General features: G+C 35.6%; 2 protein-coding genes across 2 annotated transcripts in view; one reads left to right on the forward strand and one right to left on the reverse strand.

Annotated features, from left to right (window-relative positions):
- LOC123525452 (fizzy-related protein homolog) overlaps positions 1-12,965 on the reverse strand; it is a 31,788-nt gene extending 18,823 nt beyond the window's left edge. The window contains exons 1-6 of the mRNA XM_053537860.1: positions 12,811-12,965; positions 8,083-8,214; positions 5,769-5,885; positions 3,373-3,504; positions 2,557-2,616; positions 1,355-1,453 (exon numbers count right to left, since the gene is read on the reverse strand). Coding sequence (XP_053393835.1) covers positions 1,355-1,453; positions 2,557-2,616; positions 3,373-3,504; positions 5,769-5,885; positions 8,083-8,142 — 468 coding nt within the window. The 5' untranslated portion in view covers positions 8,143-8,214; positions 12,811-12,965. The remainder of the gene's footprint in view (positions 1-1,354; positions 1,454-2,556; positions 2,617-3,372; positions 3,505-5,768; positions 5,886-8,082; positions 8,215-12,810) is intronic.
- LOC128555451 (uncharacterized) lies at positions 9,974-11,903 on the forward strand. Its single transcript, XM_053537738.1, has 2 exons — positions 9,974-10,001; positions 11,173-11,903. Exons 1-2 carry the CDS (start codon positions 9,974-9,976, stop codon positions 11,901-11,903), a joined length of 759 nt encoding a protein of 252 aa, XP_053393713.1.
- Positions 12,966-14,357: the final 1,392 nt, after the last annotated feature.

A 14,357-nucleotide genomic window follows, 5' to 3' on the forward strand; every position in this document is an offset into this window, starting at 1 on the left:
TAACCAACGCCAACGCCGGGGCGAGTGCAATAGCTCTAGATACTTTTCTTCGAAAAATCGAGCTAAAAATGATTTTCAAAATTGTAGCTTTGCCTAATTTTTAGCCACTAAAATGGCATTATTTAAGATATTTGAATATTTGAAAAGATCTTACTACCACTCTCAGACACCTTTAGAATGATGTAAAGCAGGGGTGTGGAAATCCCAATATTTTTCACTTGTCCATGGACAAGAGAGACATAAAAATCCACATGCCTGGAGTCAAATTTCACTTGTCCGAATTTTCAACATTAAAACCTGCATTTAACTGCCAATAATTCTTTAATTCCGGCAAGTGTTTTATTATGTACAGGTAGAAACAAAAGCAAATATTATACAGTGTAAGTGTGACAAAAAATGCTATCAACACTTTTGCCTGTATACAAGCTGCGCTTCAACAGATTCAGTCTTAACAAAAATGCCATGCCGAAATCTTTCCCTTGCAAAGCCAGCTGAATTCAGAAAATCAAGACTCACGACACGACATTACACATTTTGAATCCTTTTCGCGATCTCTCTGCTTTTTACTGTTTTTACCTGATTATTGACTCAAATTTTTGTCGGCGACCAGAATTCTGACAACGAATTTGTCTGAAAGTTTGCGAGAACCATTAACATTTCCAGTTTCTATTCGTAGAGTTACCGCTTGCAAAATCACTCGAGACTGAGCAAGAGCCAACAAAAACGTGGAAAGAGATGCTAAATTTAGACAAAGGAGTATGTTTTGTTCAAAGCTGCAGCAATCGAGATGTCCTCAGTGAGTAAAACGTGGATTTCGTAGAAAAGATTATTTTATCACCTCCATAAACTTCAAGCAACTGCATTACTAAATCATTCTTGCTTTTTGCTCAGTTTATACCTGAAAATGTATGCTTATCCACGGATAAAAGGAATGAAAAAATGCACCCGTCTGCCAGCAAAAAGTCCCAAGTCGGACATCGGAATTCCACACCCCTGTGTAAAGTTTATGTCTGGGTCTTACAAAATCAAACCGTAAAGGAAAAACCTGTTATGAATTAGGTGGATGGAAAAGGTTCTACACTTTTTTTGACACTGAACAAATGACATTATGTTCAGGACAAAATGCTTGGAAATGTTTTTACCATTTCAAAAGTATTTGATTTGTGATAGAATAGTTGCAAGTAGACCCTCCTATGGAGTGATAAAAGTACCGCTAGCTGTGGGAATGCAGTACATTGCAAACTCGCATTATAATATCAAATGCACTATAGAAAAGACTCAACAAATAGACTACATCAACATGAACAAAGGTATAACAGTGTGACCAACTTTTACACATTCATGTACACCTTACCTTTCTTGGTGAGCGTAACAATTTCTGACTTTTACTTCCTACTGGTGATAATGAGTATGGTGAAGACTCTGCATCAGAACTTCTGCGTGGCACATGATACTACAAAAAGAACAAAACTTATACCAGTCAGTTCTAAAAAAAAGTTGTCAATTTAGGGAAAACCGACCAAACCTTACTATAACACCCTGATCCAGAAGTTTTTTTTCCAGTTTGTAGCAAACTTTTCAAAAGTTAGCTTTAAAGGGGAATGAATACAAATGGACACTTAATTTGTCAATACAATCTCTTATATATTCGATTTATTTACTTTAGCACTAACAATTCTAGTTTCAGACACTGACATTTCTGCTGTTGTATATAAAAATATACATTTTAAAAACTAGAGGTGCTTTTGAGAAAAGCGCATGTCTCCCACAACTGCTTAATCATCTGAATAGTAAGTCTGTCTTTGTATACTGTTTGTGGCCTATTGGTATTCACATGCTGGAGTAACCTGTCTACAATGCTGTGTCGGTGTACAATGCTGTTTGGCGGTAGCGTGGTGCAGTAACCCTCTACAATGCTGCGTCGGTGGTTGTTGGTAATTATGTTCAAGGGCCATAATTCCGAAGTGTCTTGGCCGATTTGGCTAGTTATCGAAACACATTTTGTACAAGTTTGGTGAAGATCGGATGAGAAATGTTCGACTTAGAATGCGGACAAGCTTTGTGACAGACACCAATTAGGCTTACATATCCTTACTACAATTTTTTGGGATGTTACCCTAAATAAACAAAATATTTTTTGTGGCCTTATCGATTTTCAATACCATTTAGTATTACTCTGTAGACATTGTTGTTTCCATCCTGAAGTACAAATTTTATTTAATTCAAATTCATAGATGCATTAATTTCGCCAGCTTTGTTGTACAAGACGCCCTATTAGTAAAGAGTACACACACTTATTTCAACAGCTAGAATATGAAGAAAACTTGGGCTTAGCAGTAAAGAGCACTGGTGTCTTATCAGGTGTCTTCTTCCTGTAACAGTAGGATATGAATTCCATACAATGCAATTTGAAAGGCTTCACCCCCGCCCCCACCCTAGACAACTGCCACACTCCAAGTTTCAAACACCAAATTCAGAATAAATGGGACCATTTCTGCTGTTGGGAGTGTTAACTGTACACTCTCTATGATTATTTAAGATACACTATAAACTTACTCTAAATAAATTTCTACTCTCTTTAGGAACGAGTATTCTTCTTTCGTCTGGATGCTGATCCTGTAAGCAAAGTGTAGAATATTTTCAAGTGTTTCAAGTGTTCTACAAGGTGGCTGCTAGCCTGCTACTATTTAATTCTATTCTTAGAACAGTAAAATTCTTTCAGAAACATTTTAACACTGTAAAATATAAGTGCTACAATAGCCTGCATTTGGCTTAACTTCACTCAGACAGATCATTATAGCAACATTGTAGCTTTGAACTCAAGGACTTGATTGCCAGTTAAGCCTTAAACCCCACAGAAAAAAAAACCCTCAAAAGATGGCCTCCAAACATTGATTTTTCATCAATTTTAAATTAAACTGAAATGCATGAATACATATTATTCAATAAAGTGTTTTAGAACACAATTCAGTTTAGCAAACACCGAAATGACACTGAAAACTTCTCTGTTCTTGATCACTGGGAAAACACGTTAATTCTCTTATGATGATCGCAGTTAAACGAACTATTTTTTTTAAGAGGCATAGTATGCACTACTACGCGTATTAATTTGTCTTGTCCGTGTGCAATTTTAACTAAATTTGATAGAAGACAATTGGTCTGAAGACATTTGTTCTTCACATCTCTTTCATGCAGAAAAATTATCATTACTTACAAAGAACAAGTTATCAGATGTTAAAGTTTCTAAAACAAAATCTGTAAATTCACCAAGATCTGTTTGACCACCTTTAACTGACCACATTTAAGTAACCAAAATACTGTTGTTAAAACAATGTAAGAACCCATCGAAAAAAAAAAAACTGAAAAAGGTACCTTTAAATCCTCAATACCAGCCGACAGTAGTTCATTCTTTAACAGACAATTATATGCTAAACCATCTTTTCCCTGATCAGCTGCTATCTCCCGAGCTTTCCTGTTTGCAACTGGTGACTGACGTGGACTTTCCTGTGCAAAGAAAATTAAAACGTGAGAACAATTCAACATTCAAGCAACATCTATTTCAGTTTCAGTTTAAAGGAGTATGCAAGACTTTGAGCACAACCAAAAAAGTAATGAAAATCCAGACATTTCAACCCTTTCTGTCACAGTTTAACTACAATTAGTACAAAACATTTGCATTACTGGCAAATATTTTTTCAATTTGGCAAACAAAACTGGTGATTATTTTATTCAACAGCTGCATACTGGTGAGTAAACTGGAGAAAATCAATAAAGCGAACGGTTTATTACCTTGTATATTCAATGCATATGCGATGACACAGCCTAAAGGTACAGAGAATGCAGGCAACAGTTAAACCAGTTATAACTGGTGGATGCCTTCAGTCATCATATAACTACTGTAAAACAAGAGCGCCGCCAAGCGGGGCAATATACGCCCGAAGGCTTACATCATAGGATGGGAAAATTTTAAGAACTTGACTGCTGTAGCCCCAAAGGACTGGAACAACAAAAGGAAAACTTCAAAAAACAAATCTAAGTCCACAAAAAAAATATTCAAAGTCTACAAAAAAATCCTAATCAGGTACAGGTATGTAAAAATACACCTTAAAATTAGAAGTACCATCCATGTTGTACCACAGAAAAGTGGTCTCGGTTTTTCCCTACGGCCAATAATAAAAAAGTTTCAAAATAAGCATTATAGTAACATAAATGGGAAGTAATCAAAAAAAAAATTATGTAAGCCTGTACGCCACAAAAAAGAAGATCTGGCCAAAAAACATAACAAGAAGAGGAAAACTTGCAAATAAAGCAGCAATTATAGTCAAAACAACCAAAAATATCTTCCAAAGCTTATGCAAAACAATGGAATTCCTACATAGCGAGGTCATCAAGTAGCATATGATGTTAAAAAATTGACTAACCTTACAAAATTAGAAAGGATAAATCTTCAGCAATGTTTCTTTGTACGTCAACTTAGAGTACAAGTGAGTTAACAATAGCTCGTGTTGTACTAAAAAAACTTCAAAAACGATTTTCTAACCAGGCAATAACTGAAAAGAAATGAGAGTTTCAGATGAAGCGCTGATCGTTATTAGTAAAGTCAAACTTTTTCGAACGTTTGAAGGGTAAATTGCAAAAAGCAAGATGAGATCTTTATAAGGTACTAATGTGACAATTTCAATTCAAAGCAAGATTAGAGCCAACATAACAAACAGAGACGCACCCTGACAACGTCAGTGATGACAATATCACATCAAGAGACTGCTCAAGCAAGTCAAGAACATGGAAGACCTTTGACCCTTAAGTGTGACCTGACCTCGAAGCGAGTCATCGGAGCATGCGCTCTGCAATTGTTACAATGTGGTGAACATTTCTGCCAAGTTTCTTTGAAATCCTTCCAGCAGTTCAAGAGTTACAGAGCGGACACGAAACAAACAGATATGACTTTTGACCCCTAAGCCTGACCTTGACCTTGAAGCAAGTCACCCGGAACATGCGCTCTGCACGTCGTCTTGGTGTGGTGAACATTTGTGTCAAGTTTCTTTGAAATCCTTCAAGGGGTTCAAGAGTTACAGCGCGGACACGAAACAAACTGATATGACCTTTGACTCCTAAGTGTGACCTTGACCTCTAAGTGTGACCTTGACCTTGAAGCAAGTCACCCGGAACATGCGCTTTGCACGTCGTCTTGGTGTGGTGAACATTTGTGTCAAGTTTCTTTGAAATCCTTTAAGGGGTTCAAGAGTTACAGAGCGGACACGAAACAAACTGATATGACCTTTGACTCCTAAGTGTGACCTTGACCTTGAAGCAAGACATTCAAAACATGCGCTCTGCACATCGTCTCAGTGTGGTGAACATTTGTGTAAAGTTTCCTTGAAATCCTTTAAGGGGTTCAAGAGTTACAGAGCGGACACAAAATTGCTAATGGACAGACGGACGGACAGACAGACGGACACCAGCATCATAACACAATACGTCCCTTTGGGCGTATAAAAATCTAAGACTGTATTATGCAGACAAGAACTAAACCAGTTTGTACTGGCTGGGGCCTACTACTTTTCAAAACCATGGAGTGCCAACATACCAAGAAAATATCTTGTAGTTGTTTTTATTACTGTAAAATTACATGGAAAGGTCTTCATCAGTTTTGGCTATTATTTTTTTCTACGTTCATAAGTTGGCCATTATTTTTTGGAGGCCAGTGTGAACCCTGTTTTTTCTTTACTTTGATGAACACCCTTCCACTGACATAAATACTAGCTTACCGTATTCAAGTTAAAGTTAATATGCCATGCAGCTCCTGCTCTTGCGGGAATAAATCTATCACCATACTTGTCTTTACTTGGTGAGGAAAGAGGACTACCTGGACTCAATGATAGTGGCTGAAGCAAAACAAAACATTCAATAATTTACACATTCAGCTGAAATAGTGTTTCATAATACTATAAATGGTACTCCTCTAAGCATGTATAACCTGTTAATAGATCTCTTAAATAACAATACATATGCAGCTTTTTCTATGTATCCTATTAAAAGTCAATCTAACTGATTTTTATACTTCTTATGGCTCCTTCAAGCATAAAATGGAACCACATAGATTTTGTCACTTGAATTAGGCTATGAATGAAGCTGGATTTAAGATGGTACAAATATCAAACTAAGGCTTTTTTACCTTCAAGTTTAACAATCATCATATACTGAACAAGACTAAATAATGCAATTCAAGAGAAGCAAGTATATACATGTATTTTTGACTACCAAGTCTTGTGGGTAGTGACCTATAAATACATACATGCATTGCATTGCAAGCAGGTTGCAAGCTTACTTTGTCTTTTCCAATCATATAATGTTTTTCTGGGTTAAGCAATTTTGGTTAAGTACTTTTTTACATATTCAAACCAATACTTTTCATAGATCTACATAATTATGTATTCTTGCATAAAAACTACTTTTTTCACTGGATCCGCCCATGTATAAACGGGAGAAAAATCGTGTGCAAACAAGGCAATTCATGTGCTGTTAATACATGATTTTTATTTTTGAAATGCTTTGCCAGGGACGTATGTATGTATTTCCGCGCAGACTGATATTTGGCATCTGCATCTTGTTTCTTCCACAATAACCTCTTCTTGTAGCACTATAGATACAATGTAATCCATAGTATGTTTAGCAGTATCAGTTTCCAACCCCAATCGCACTGCCCCCATCAATGTATGCACTAGCTTCTCTTAGAGTTTACTCCCTTTACAAAACGTCTGTTCAGTTATTGTAAATAACTGTGAATAAATAAGTATCGCGTGTAACTTGTGCTATTGCCCGTTTTTAGGTATTATAATAATGATTTTTGTTAGTATCAGTCGGTTTGTTTTTACCTGACTGTTCGCAGAATTCATATAATAAACATCGAAAGCTAGTCACTAGCTTCGTACTCATCCGGTCTCTGTTTGTCCGTACTCAAAATAATTCGAATGTAAAGTTGTTATTCTTAAAATAACTGTGTTCCTGTTTATCAAATTTTTAAGTTATATGCAAAATTATGTTTAATGTAACGTTTGTAATAACTAAAAATAAAAATAAAATGCTCAAAAACCTTCAAATCACCCTTTTCGTAGTGTTGTTGTTATTTGTGCCCCGGTTATGGATATTTAAAACATGTTTACCGTTTCCAAGAACAACAAGAATGGTAAATAAAAAATGTACCGGAATCATCAAGTCATCACATGAAAACAATGCATTTAGTCGTCGTGTAATGTTTTTTATGCAAGAATAGCGACAATACACGTTTGTTTTGTGTATTAACGCCTGCAGAAGCCCTTGGGATATGTTTGTGACCTCAACCTTCGGTCTCGGTCACAAACAATCCCGCGGGCTTCTGCAGATGTTAATACACAAAAAAATGTGTATTATCCCTACAAACCATACCGTTTAAAACACAGAACGATGTGCTGTCAAGTCATTTTCTTCTGGTATGTAACATATTTATGACAGATACTATTTGTTTAACAACATAATCTTCACACAATTTTAGTTGCTATGACCCAATTTCTCCAAACAAGCCTTGCAACCATTCCCCAAAGCAAACAGAAAATAAAACTTGTGCTGTTTTGGAAGTATTACAGACTTTTACAATTATGTTACAACTGACAGTTAACATTAAAATGTTTCTGTACTAATCTAAACATATTCTATACAAATTCTAACTTGTCCTCTTCAAGTACAAGTACTTGCCAACTTCTCCACATAAACCAGACCTCTATGCTAACGCATTACAGGTAAAACTGGGTGTTTTTCAGGTACTAATTTGGCTGTAATTTTTTTTCTGGTGATCCAGTTGAAAAAACTTTCAGATACATTTACTTAGTGATGAGGTCAAACAAATAAAACCGAACAAACGGCTCTAGAAACATTTTCTTTTTAAGAAACAGGGCATTACATGTTTTTTTTTTTTAAAAATTGGCCATTTACTGTGAAGCAGGCAAGGTGCAGGACAAATGATTTCAGACAAAGTGTCTTCTACCAAATCATCATAGAGAAAATATATCCCTCACTAGGGGATCAAACAGACATAACTATACTCACTGAAGAGTATGGAGAACCATTTTGTTGCCGTAGAAGACGTTTTTCATATTCTGGGTCCATTATGAATGAACAACTGTTCAAATTTTAAGAGCTGTTGATGAGACCTGTCATCTTGCAGCATTTGTAGACATCCTGAAAAAAAGTTATCAAAAAGATTATATAACATACTTAATACAGAAATGGAATTCCCCTAATACTGAACCTGATTTTCAGTCTTGTCAGTTTGCATTTAGCCTATTTCAGAATGGTTATAACATTATTTATTTCACAGTGTGCTTGGTGTGTTTAAGAGGGGAAGTCTTTGGTGTTAAAAATGTGTGAGATTTATTTGGACAGAGAAAAAACTACTGTTTTTCCCCCGTTGCTCGCTCGTTTAACGCAAACAATTTGCAAAAAGATTTTTCTGAAAGAGTATTCACTTGCCCAAAGACGGCCAACCATTTGAAAAAAATTATGGACCTGGAAGCAATGAACATATCAAAATGCTCATGAACACCTTTCTAATGTCTCATTGCCACCTGTGATTCGGAAAGGGCAAGTTCGCTGTAGCAGATAAGGTTATCAAGTCAACTTGTCCCCCTGTCAACCTGACCCCGATTTGGTCATTTCGTCCCTCAAAATTGGGTCATTTCATTCCCCTCATGATAAAATTAAATTTGGTCAACCAGGGTTGTCAATAAGTTTTTGTTGAACAGGCTGAAATAGAAAAGTAGGCGGCCAGCTGGGGGGGCCCGGAGCATGCTGCCCCGGAAAACTTTGAAATTCAGTGCTTCATTTCCTGCATTCTGGGGCATTTTGGAAGCATTTAAGAACACCTTTTCCACTGCATTTTTAAATAAATATACCCTTATTTTCACATGTTTATGACCTCACGTGGTAAATTTGGAGATATAAGATTCCACAGATGAAGTTTTACACTTTTGGCATGACAAAAAATGTCACTGTTAGAACCATCAAAACAAAATGGACAGAGTTAGAAATAATACAAGTTTAGGCATAGAAAATTAACTGTTTGATGATCATCCCCGCCTATCCGTATCCAAAACCCCTAGCCTCGATTTTTTTATTGATCAAAATCCCGATATCCAAAATTGTATGTCACTTTCGTAGACATTGACCAAATCTCCAGTTTGAAGGATGTGTTTGACAAATTATGATGGTGCAAAGACAGTTTAACAGCATTTGACAATATCTGATATAAAAATTTACCATGACATTTTCTCTTATCAAAATGATTTAAGTGAAATATTTATCAAAAATCGGCCGGCTGAAACGGCGACAACTACTGTACTTTCGATTTCAAAAACTTATAGAAAAAGGTAAAAGCCAATATATTTTCTGATCTAAATTTGATTGTGATTAATAATAATTTTTTATAGAAATTAAATATCTGTCTCAGTTGTCACACATAATCAACACCTGGCTTTGTTATATAATGCAATAAACAGCCCTCGAAAGGGATAAATAGGTGTGAAAATATTTGAAAATTGTTGTTTACAGATTAGTTATAAGCGATATTGGATTATTAAATATAAAGGAGCTTGTGGATAATTTCTTTGTTTTGTATTTGTTGTCTTTTCTTTTAAATCGGGACCGTCACTCATGATTTCAAAATTCTTGGAAATTATCGCGGATGTCCCATCACTCACTCTTCCGAAGTTTTTGCTACAAAATATAACTTTGACACTACATATCTCATGATTATTTTTTCATGTACGGGTAGATCTCTTAATATTAATTCAGTCCGTGAAACATGATTTTCACCTCTATGACATTAGCTTGGATTTCGTTAATTATGACGTACGTATAGCATCATTTGTAAAGGCGGAACTTAAATAGTTTTGCCGATAAAATAGGTCACGCGTTCTACATCCAAAGCTATCATTGGTTTATGGCGTGTTTAAATCAAAGACCGACAGGTATGTGGCAGTGTATGAAATACACTATGACATGTCGCTCGGCAATTAAGATTGAACATTGCCCGTGATGACACGCTGTGTATTATGAACCGAAACGGCCACGGGTAATATCGATTTTTAGACTGGATGGAGAGTTCTTTATACACATTTTATTTTCGTGACAGATTCGTGGAAAAACTTTAAAAATACTATGGTCGATGGGTTAAGCTTTTTTGGCCCGATTTTTTTTTTTTTTTGCAAATTTGAACCGGCCCAAATGCCATTTGAACCGTCCATTTCGGCCGGCAGCCGGTTCTTATTGACAACCCTGTCAACTCATCCCCCTTCTGGTCAATTCATCCCCTTTTGGAAATTTTGTCCCCCTAAATGTATAAGGCATGTGTTCTTTTTTATGATGTCTCTGACTTTGAAAATCGTGAGTACTGATGGACCTATATCAATGCTGGGCGGTTAAAACAGCCCGGTCAATACTCCGTGAAGTGGCCAATATCGGTCAATTTGTCAATACTGACTGTTAAGATATTTGGCAAAGTTTGTGAAAAATTAAATAATGACCGTTTAACAGCATTTGAGGCTTGAGTGAGTGCAGGCATTATTTTTTTAGTAAAAGCAGTCTAATCAATACTCCCAAATTGGTCAGAAGTGGTTAACTGGTCAATACTGGTTCACACAGTCATTGAACGTTTTCTGTTAGATTAGAATTTAGATTACAAAGGTATGTTATTCTATTACAAAATGTCACAATATATGGAAAAACTGCTATAATTCAACGTCAATAAGTGAGGCGTGACTTACCCGCTATACTCGGTGTTTACCGCAGTACTGTTATGAGCTAAAAGTGCAGACACGCCTCGATCCATAAAGTTGATCTATCATTCAACTGAACTTAAATTTGTATTTGATTCACAAGTGATTTATAAATCTAATTACTTTTACTGGTATAAATAATTTAATGAAAAATGGCTGTGAACACCTGGACCCTTTTATTCAAATGGTTTGTGTTTTAATAGCAACTGTCACACTGCCTAAATGACACCATGTCTTACAATATACAAAAGATATGTTGCTGACCTGTTTATCTAGTCACTAATTAGATGGCATAAAGACTAGGGGTGTCATGATACACCTGAAGCGTACCACAATATATTGCAATACGTTATTGTCTTTTCAGACAGCCAATCTGCTGTAGGAATTCTACAGTTAGGTTGGAAAGCTGACACATACACAACAACTGTGAGAGAAACTAAACAAATGATGAAAGATCTGGACTCAGTAGGCATCAAAACAGACATCTCCTGGACACCTGGTCATGCAAACATCCTTGGTAATGAAATAGCTGACCGTCTTGCAAAGGAAGCTGCAAGTGAAGCTGAGAAAATGGGCGAGTCTAATATCCCAACTACGTTGCAAGACATAAAGAAAGCAGCAAAGAAGTCATGTGAGATGAAATGGCAGAACAGATGGCAACTAACAGACACCGGAAGGCATCTTCACCAATACATGCCTAATGTTGGGCTTAAACTTAAGGTCCCCACAAACACCAGCATCAAAGTACAATGCCAGCGTGTCATCCATCAGATTCAATTGAGAACCGGATACTGCATGCTAAATGGGTATATGCATAGGATCGGGTTAGCAGAATCGCCGGTGTGCGCGTGTCAGCATGGTGCTGAAACAGTCCAGCATTATCTTGAAGACTGTGTGATACATGAAGAAGCGAGGGAAAGATTAAGACTAGAAGAAATTACTAGATACATTGGAGTATATTCGTTCAATGCAGAACTACTACTCCAAAGAAAGAAAGATGACCCTTACACTGAATGGCGACTTTTATTGAACGAGACGCTCTGCAGCTTTATAAGTATCACGAAGCGTCTCATGAACAATACCGCCTCACGTTAATTTAATTAAGTGGAGTACTACCTGAGTGAAAATTATACCGTGAAGAAATACCGATGTGACCGACTGCCAGAGAGACAATCAAGCAAATCAGGGCTCATGATTCAACGATTTATTGCAATATGTACCACAATATATTGCTTCCGACTCATTAAATTTAAACTCAATTGTGGTCTTTTACAACAGGCTGGGCACATATCCCGATCGAGGTAAATTACCTTGTACAGGGTATATTACCCCAATCTGGTAAAACAAGAACAATAGAAAAGTTAAAAATTTTGATATTTCTTTTATCTTTAAAGTGCTAACATAAACATTTTTACTAAAGCTTTATCATTACAAACATGCCTATTAACATTTTCTCGATTTTGCATTTGTTGAAAAATGTTGAAAATCTAAAATTTTTACAACAAAAATTGTTAAAAAATAATCATATTGTTAACTGTTTATATCATACAAAGTTGACCTGAGAACACAGCATTAGCACTTCCTCAATAAAAGAGTTATCCAATATTTTGTACTATTGTATAGTTCTTGTTTTACCCTGATCGGGGTATATTACCCCGAAAGAGGTAATTTACCCTGATTGGGAGATGTGCCCAGCCTATTACAAGGAACAGGCAAAACAACAAATATACTACATAGATTCCAACTTGTATTTCCTAAACATATATGCATTAACATGACCGTCAAAGCACAAAATTTTTAACAACGCATTTGGCGAATTCATGCAAAGACAGGTTCTGACAAATAAAACCTAACTCCACCCACTGTTCCACAAAGACGCTTTATTTTCATGCACTTCTAAGCAAACTTCTGGAAACGTTCCTCAACCAGATTCATAATAAAGTAAATGTACAAAATTAGTTCAAACTAGACAGCAACTATACACACTAAATTTTACCCTGACCTCAAAATATTTCCACAATAACAACAGATTTTCGTCGGTTGTCGAACTTTCTATTCAAAATGGCGTCTACTCGAGCATGACGGGAAAAACATAAACAAAAGATCTTATTTTGTACTATTATTATATTACACAAGTGTCACCATCATTTAAATTTTGTATAAATCTATTCCGAAATAATATTATTGTATTTTTTTAATTTTTTTTTTTAACAAAATTTTTGTTTTTTTGTCTGGTAATCATTTTAAGCGGACCCAAAGTGAAATAATATTGAAAAGGAAGTATACCGGACGCTTAGCCTGCGTTTAGCAAATTCTCAGGGGATTTTCTAGCCGTCCGGTAATTGATTTCTTAATGAATAAGTTATGATTTTATATAGTTTTAACTGTTTTTTTACTTAAGATATCAATGTACTTCAGTCCATAAAACGAATGAGTTTGTGTTTGTATACAAATCCGTTGATATTCTGTTTTTAGAAAATGATAAAACATTGATCGCCGAACGTCCATGTTAGCTTGTAAAAAGTGATGTCTTTGTAACGGCTTAAACTTAATTCTTAAAACACAAATTTATATTTTTTTTTCTTTTTTGATGAATGGAAAGCTTATAAAACAAGCAATTAATTAATTAATTTTGACTGTTATTTCGGAATAAAATGGATTGATTATGAACGATTAACTACTGTTTTCCAAAAGTTTTGAACATCACACTGCCGAAACTGAAACTAAATGTCATTTAAAACAGTTATTCATTAAAATATAACTGAATACTAAAATATAAAAATTGTAAGTATTTCAAAATTGTTTTATCTATATATGTGAAAAAGTTGTTAAAATTTAAAAATGTCCATCCCATAAAAACATTGTTTTGCCCGCCACCAGATAAACAGATTTTAACACCTGCTTAAAAGTATCTTCGATGTTTTAATGACAGTTGATTGATAATGTTTAAAGAATCATTAATTAGCATGCTTTTAATGACACCAGAATTTATCAGAATTTTGAGATAGTGTTGTATTATTTCTGTATGAGGGTGTGTGGTCCCGTAAGTTTTTGCAATTTGTGCATGCTTAATCCTGAATTCTTAGGGGATTTCAACAAATTATCAGAATAACATATTGAAGTAACAATTTATATACTCTACACAGAATTAATATGGCAACTCTTCTTCAGCAGCTAGTGTCCAACATATAAATGATGGGAAAAAATGCTGCTCAGAAAAAGTTTAATGTTATGATATATAAAATAAAGAAAAGTGGAAACTTCTCAGGTCACTCAACACGACAGAAACGAAAATGTTGCAGGCTCGGTTTGACTGAGTCTGTTCGTGGATGGTAGTGGAAATGCATGCTACCGTCCACGCCCTCTAACCCCGGGTTGAGCAGAACTCAACATTTACACATGCTAAAAGTACAAAAGCAATTTAGAGACATCCGCAGATGTATTCAAACGGCGGTGAACATGGAACCTTCAATGATACACGTGATGAGGCGTGTAATTCCATGAAGAGCGGCGTTTTTTTACTATCAATACTTTTATGTGATTTTAAAA

This window comes from Mercenaria mercenaria, chromosome 3 (genome assembly GCF_021730395.1).
Source record: "Mercenaria mercenaria strain notata chromosome 3, MADL_Memer_1, whole genome shotgun sequence".
Lineage (NCBI taxonomy): Eukaryota > Metazoa > Mollusca > Bivalvia > Venerida > Veneridae > Mercenaria > Mercenaria mercenaria.

Bases quoted from the DNA above. Each gene is read 5' to 3' on its own strand.
- LOC128555451 (XM_053537738.1), top strand. From the start codon at position 9,974: ATGGCGTGTTTAAATCAAAGACCGACAG. The intron at 10,002-11,172 runs GTATGTGGCAGT...TTGTCTTTTCAG, and splicing joins TTTAAATCAAAGACCGACAG to ACAGCCAATCTGCTGTAGGA.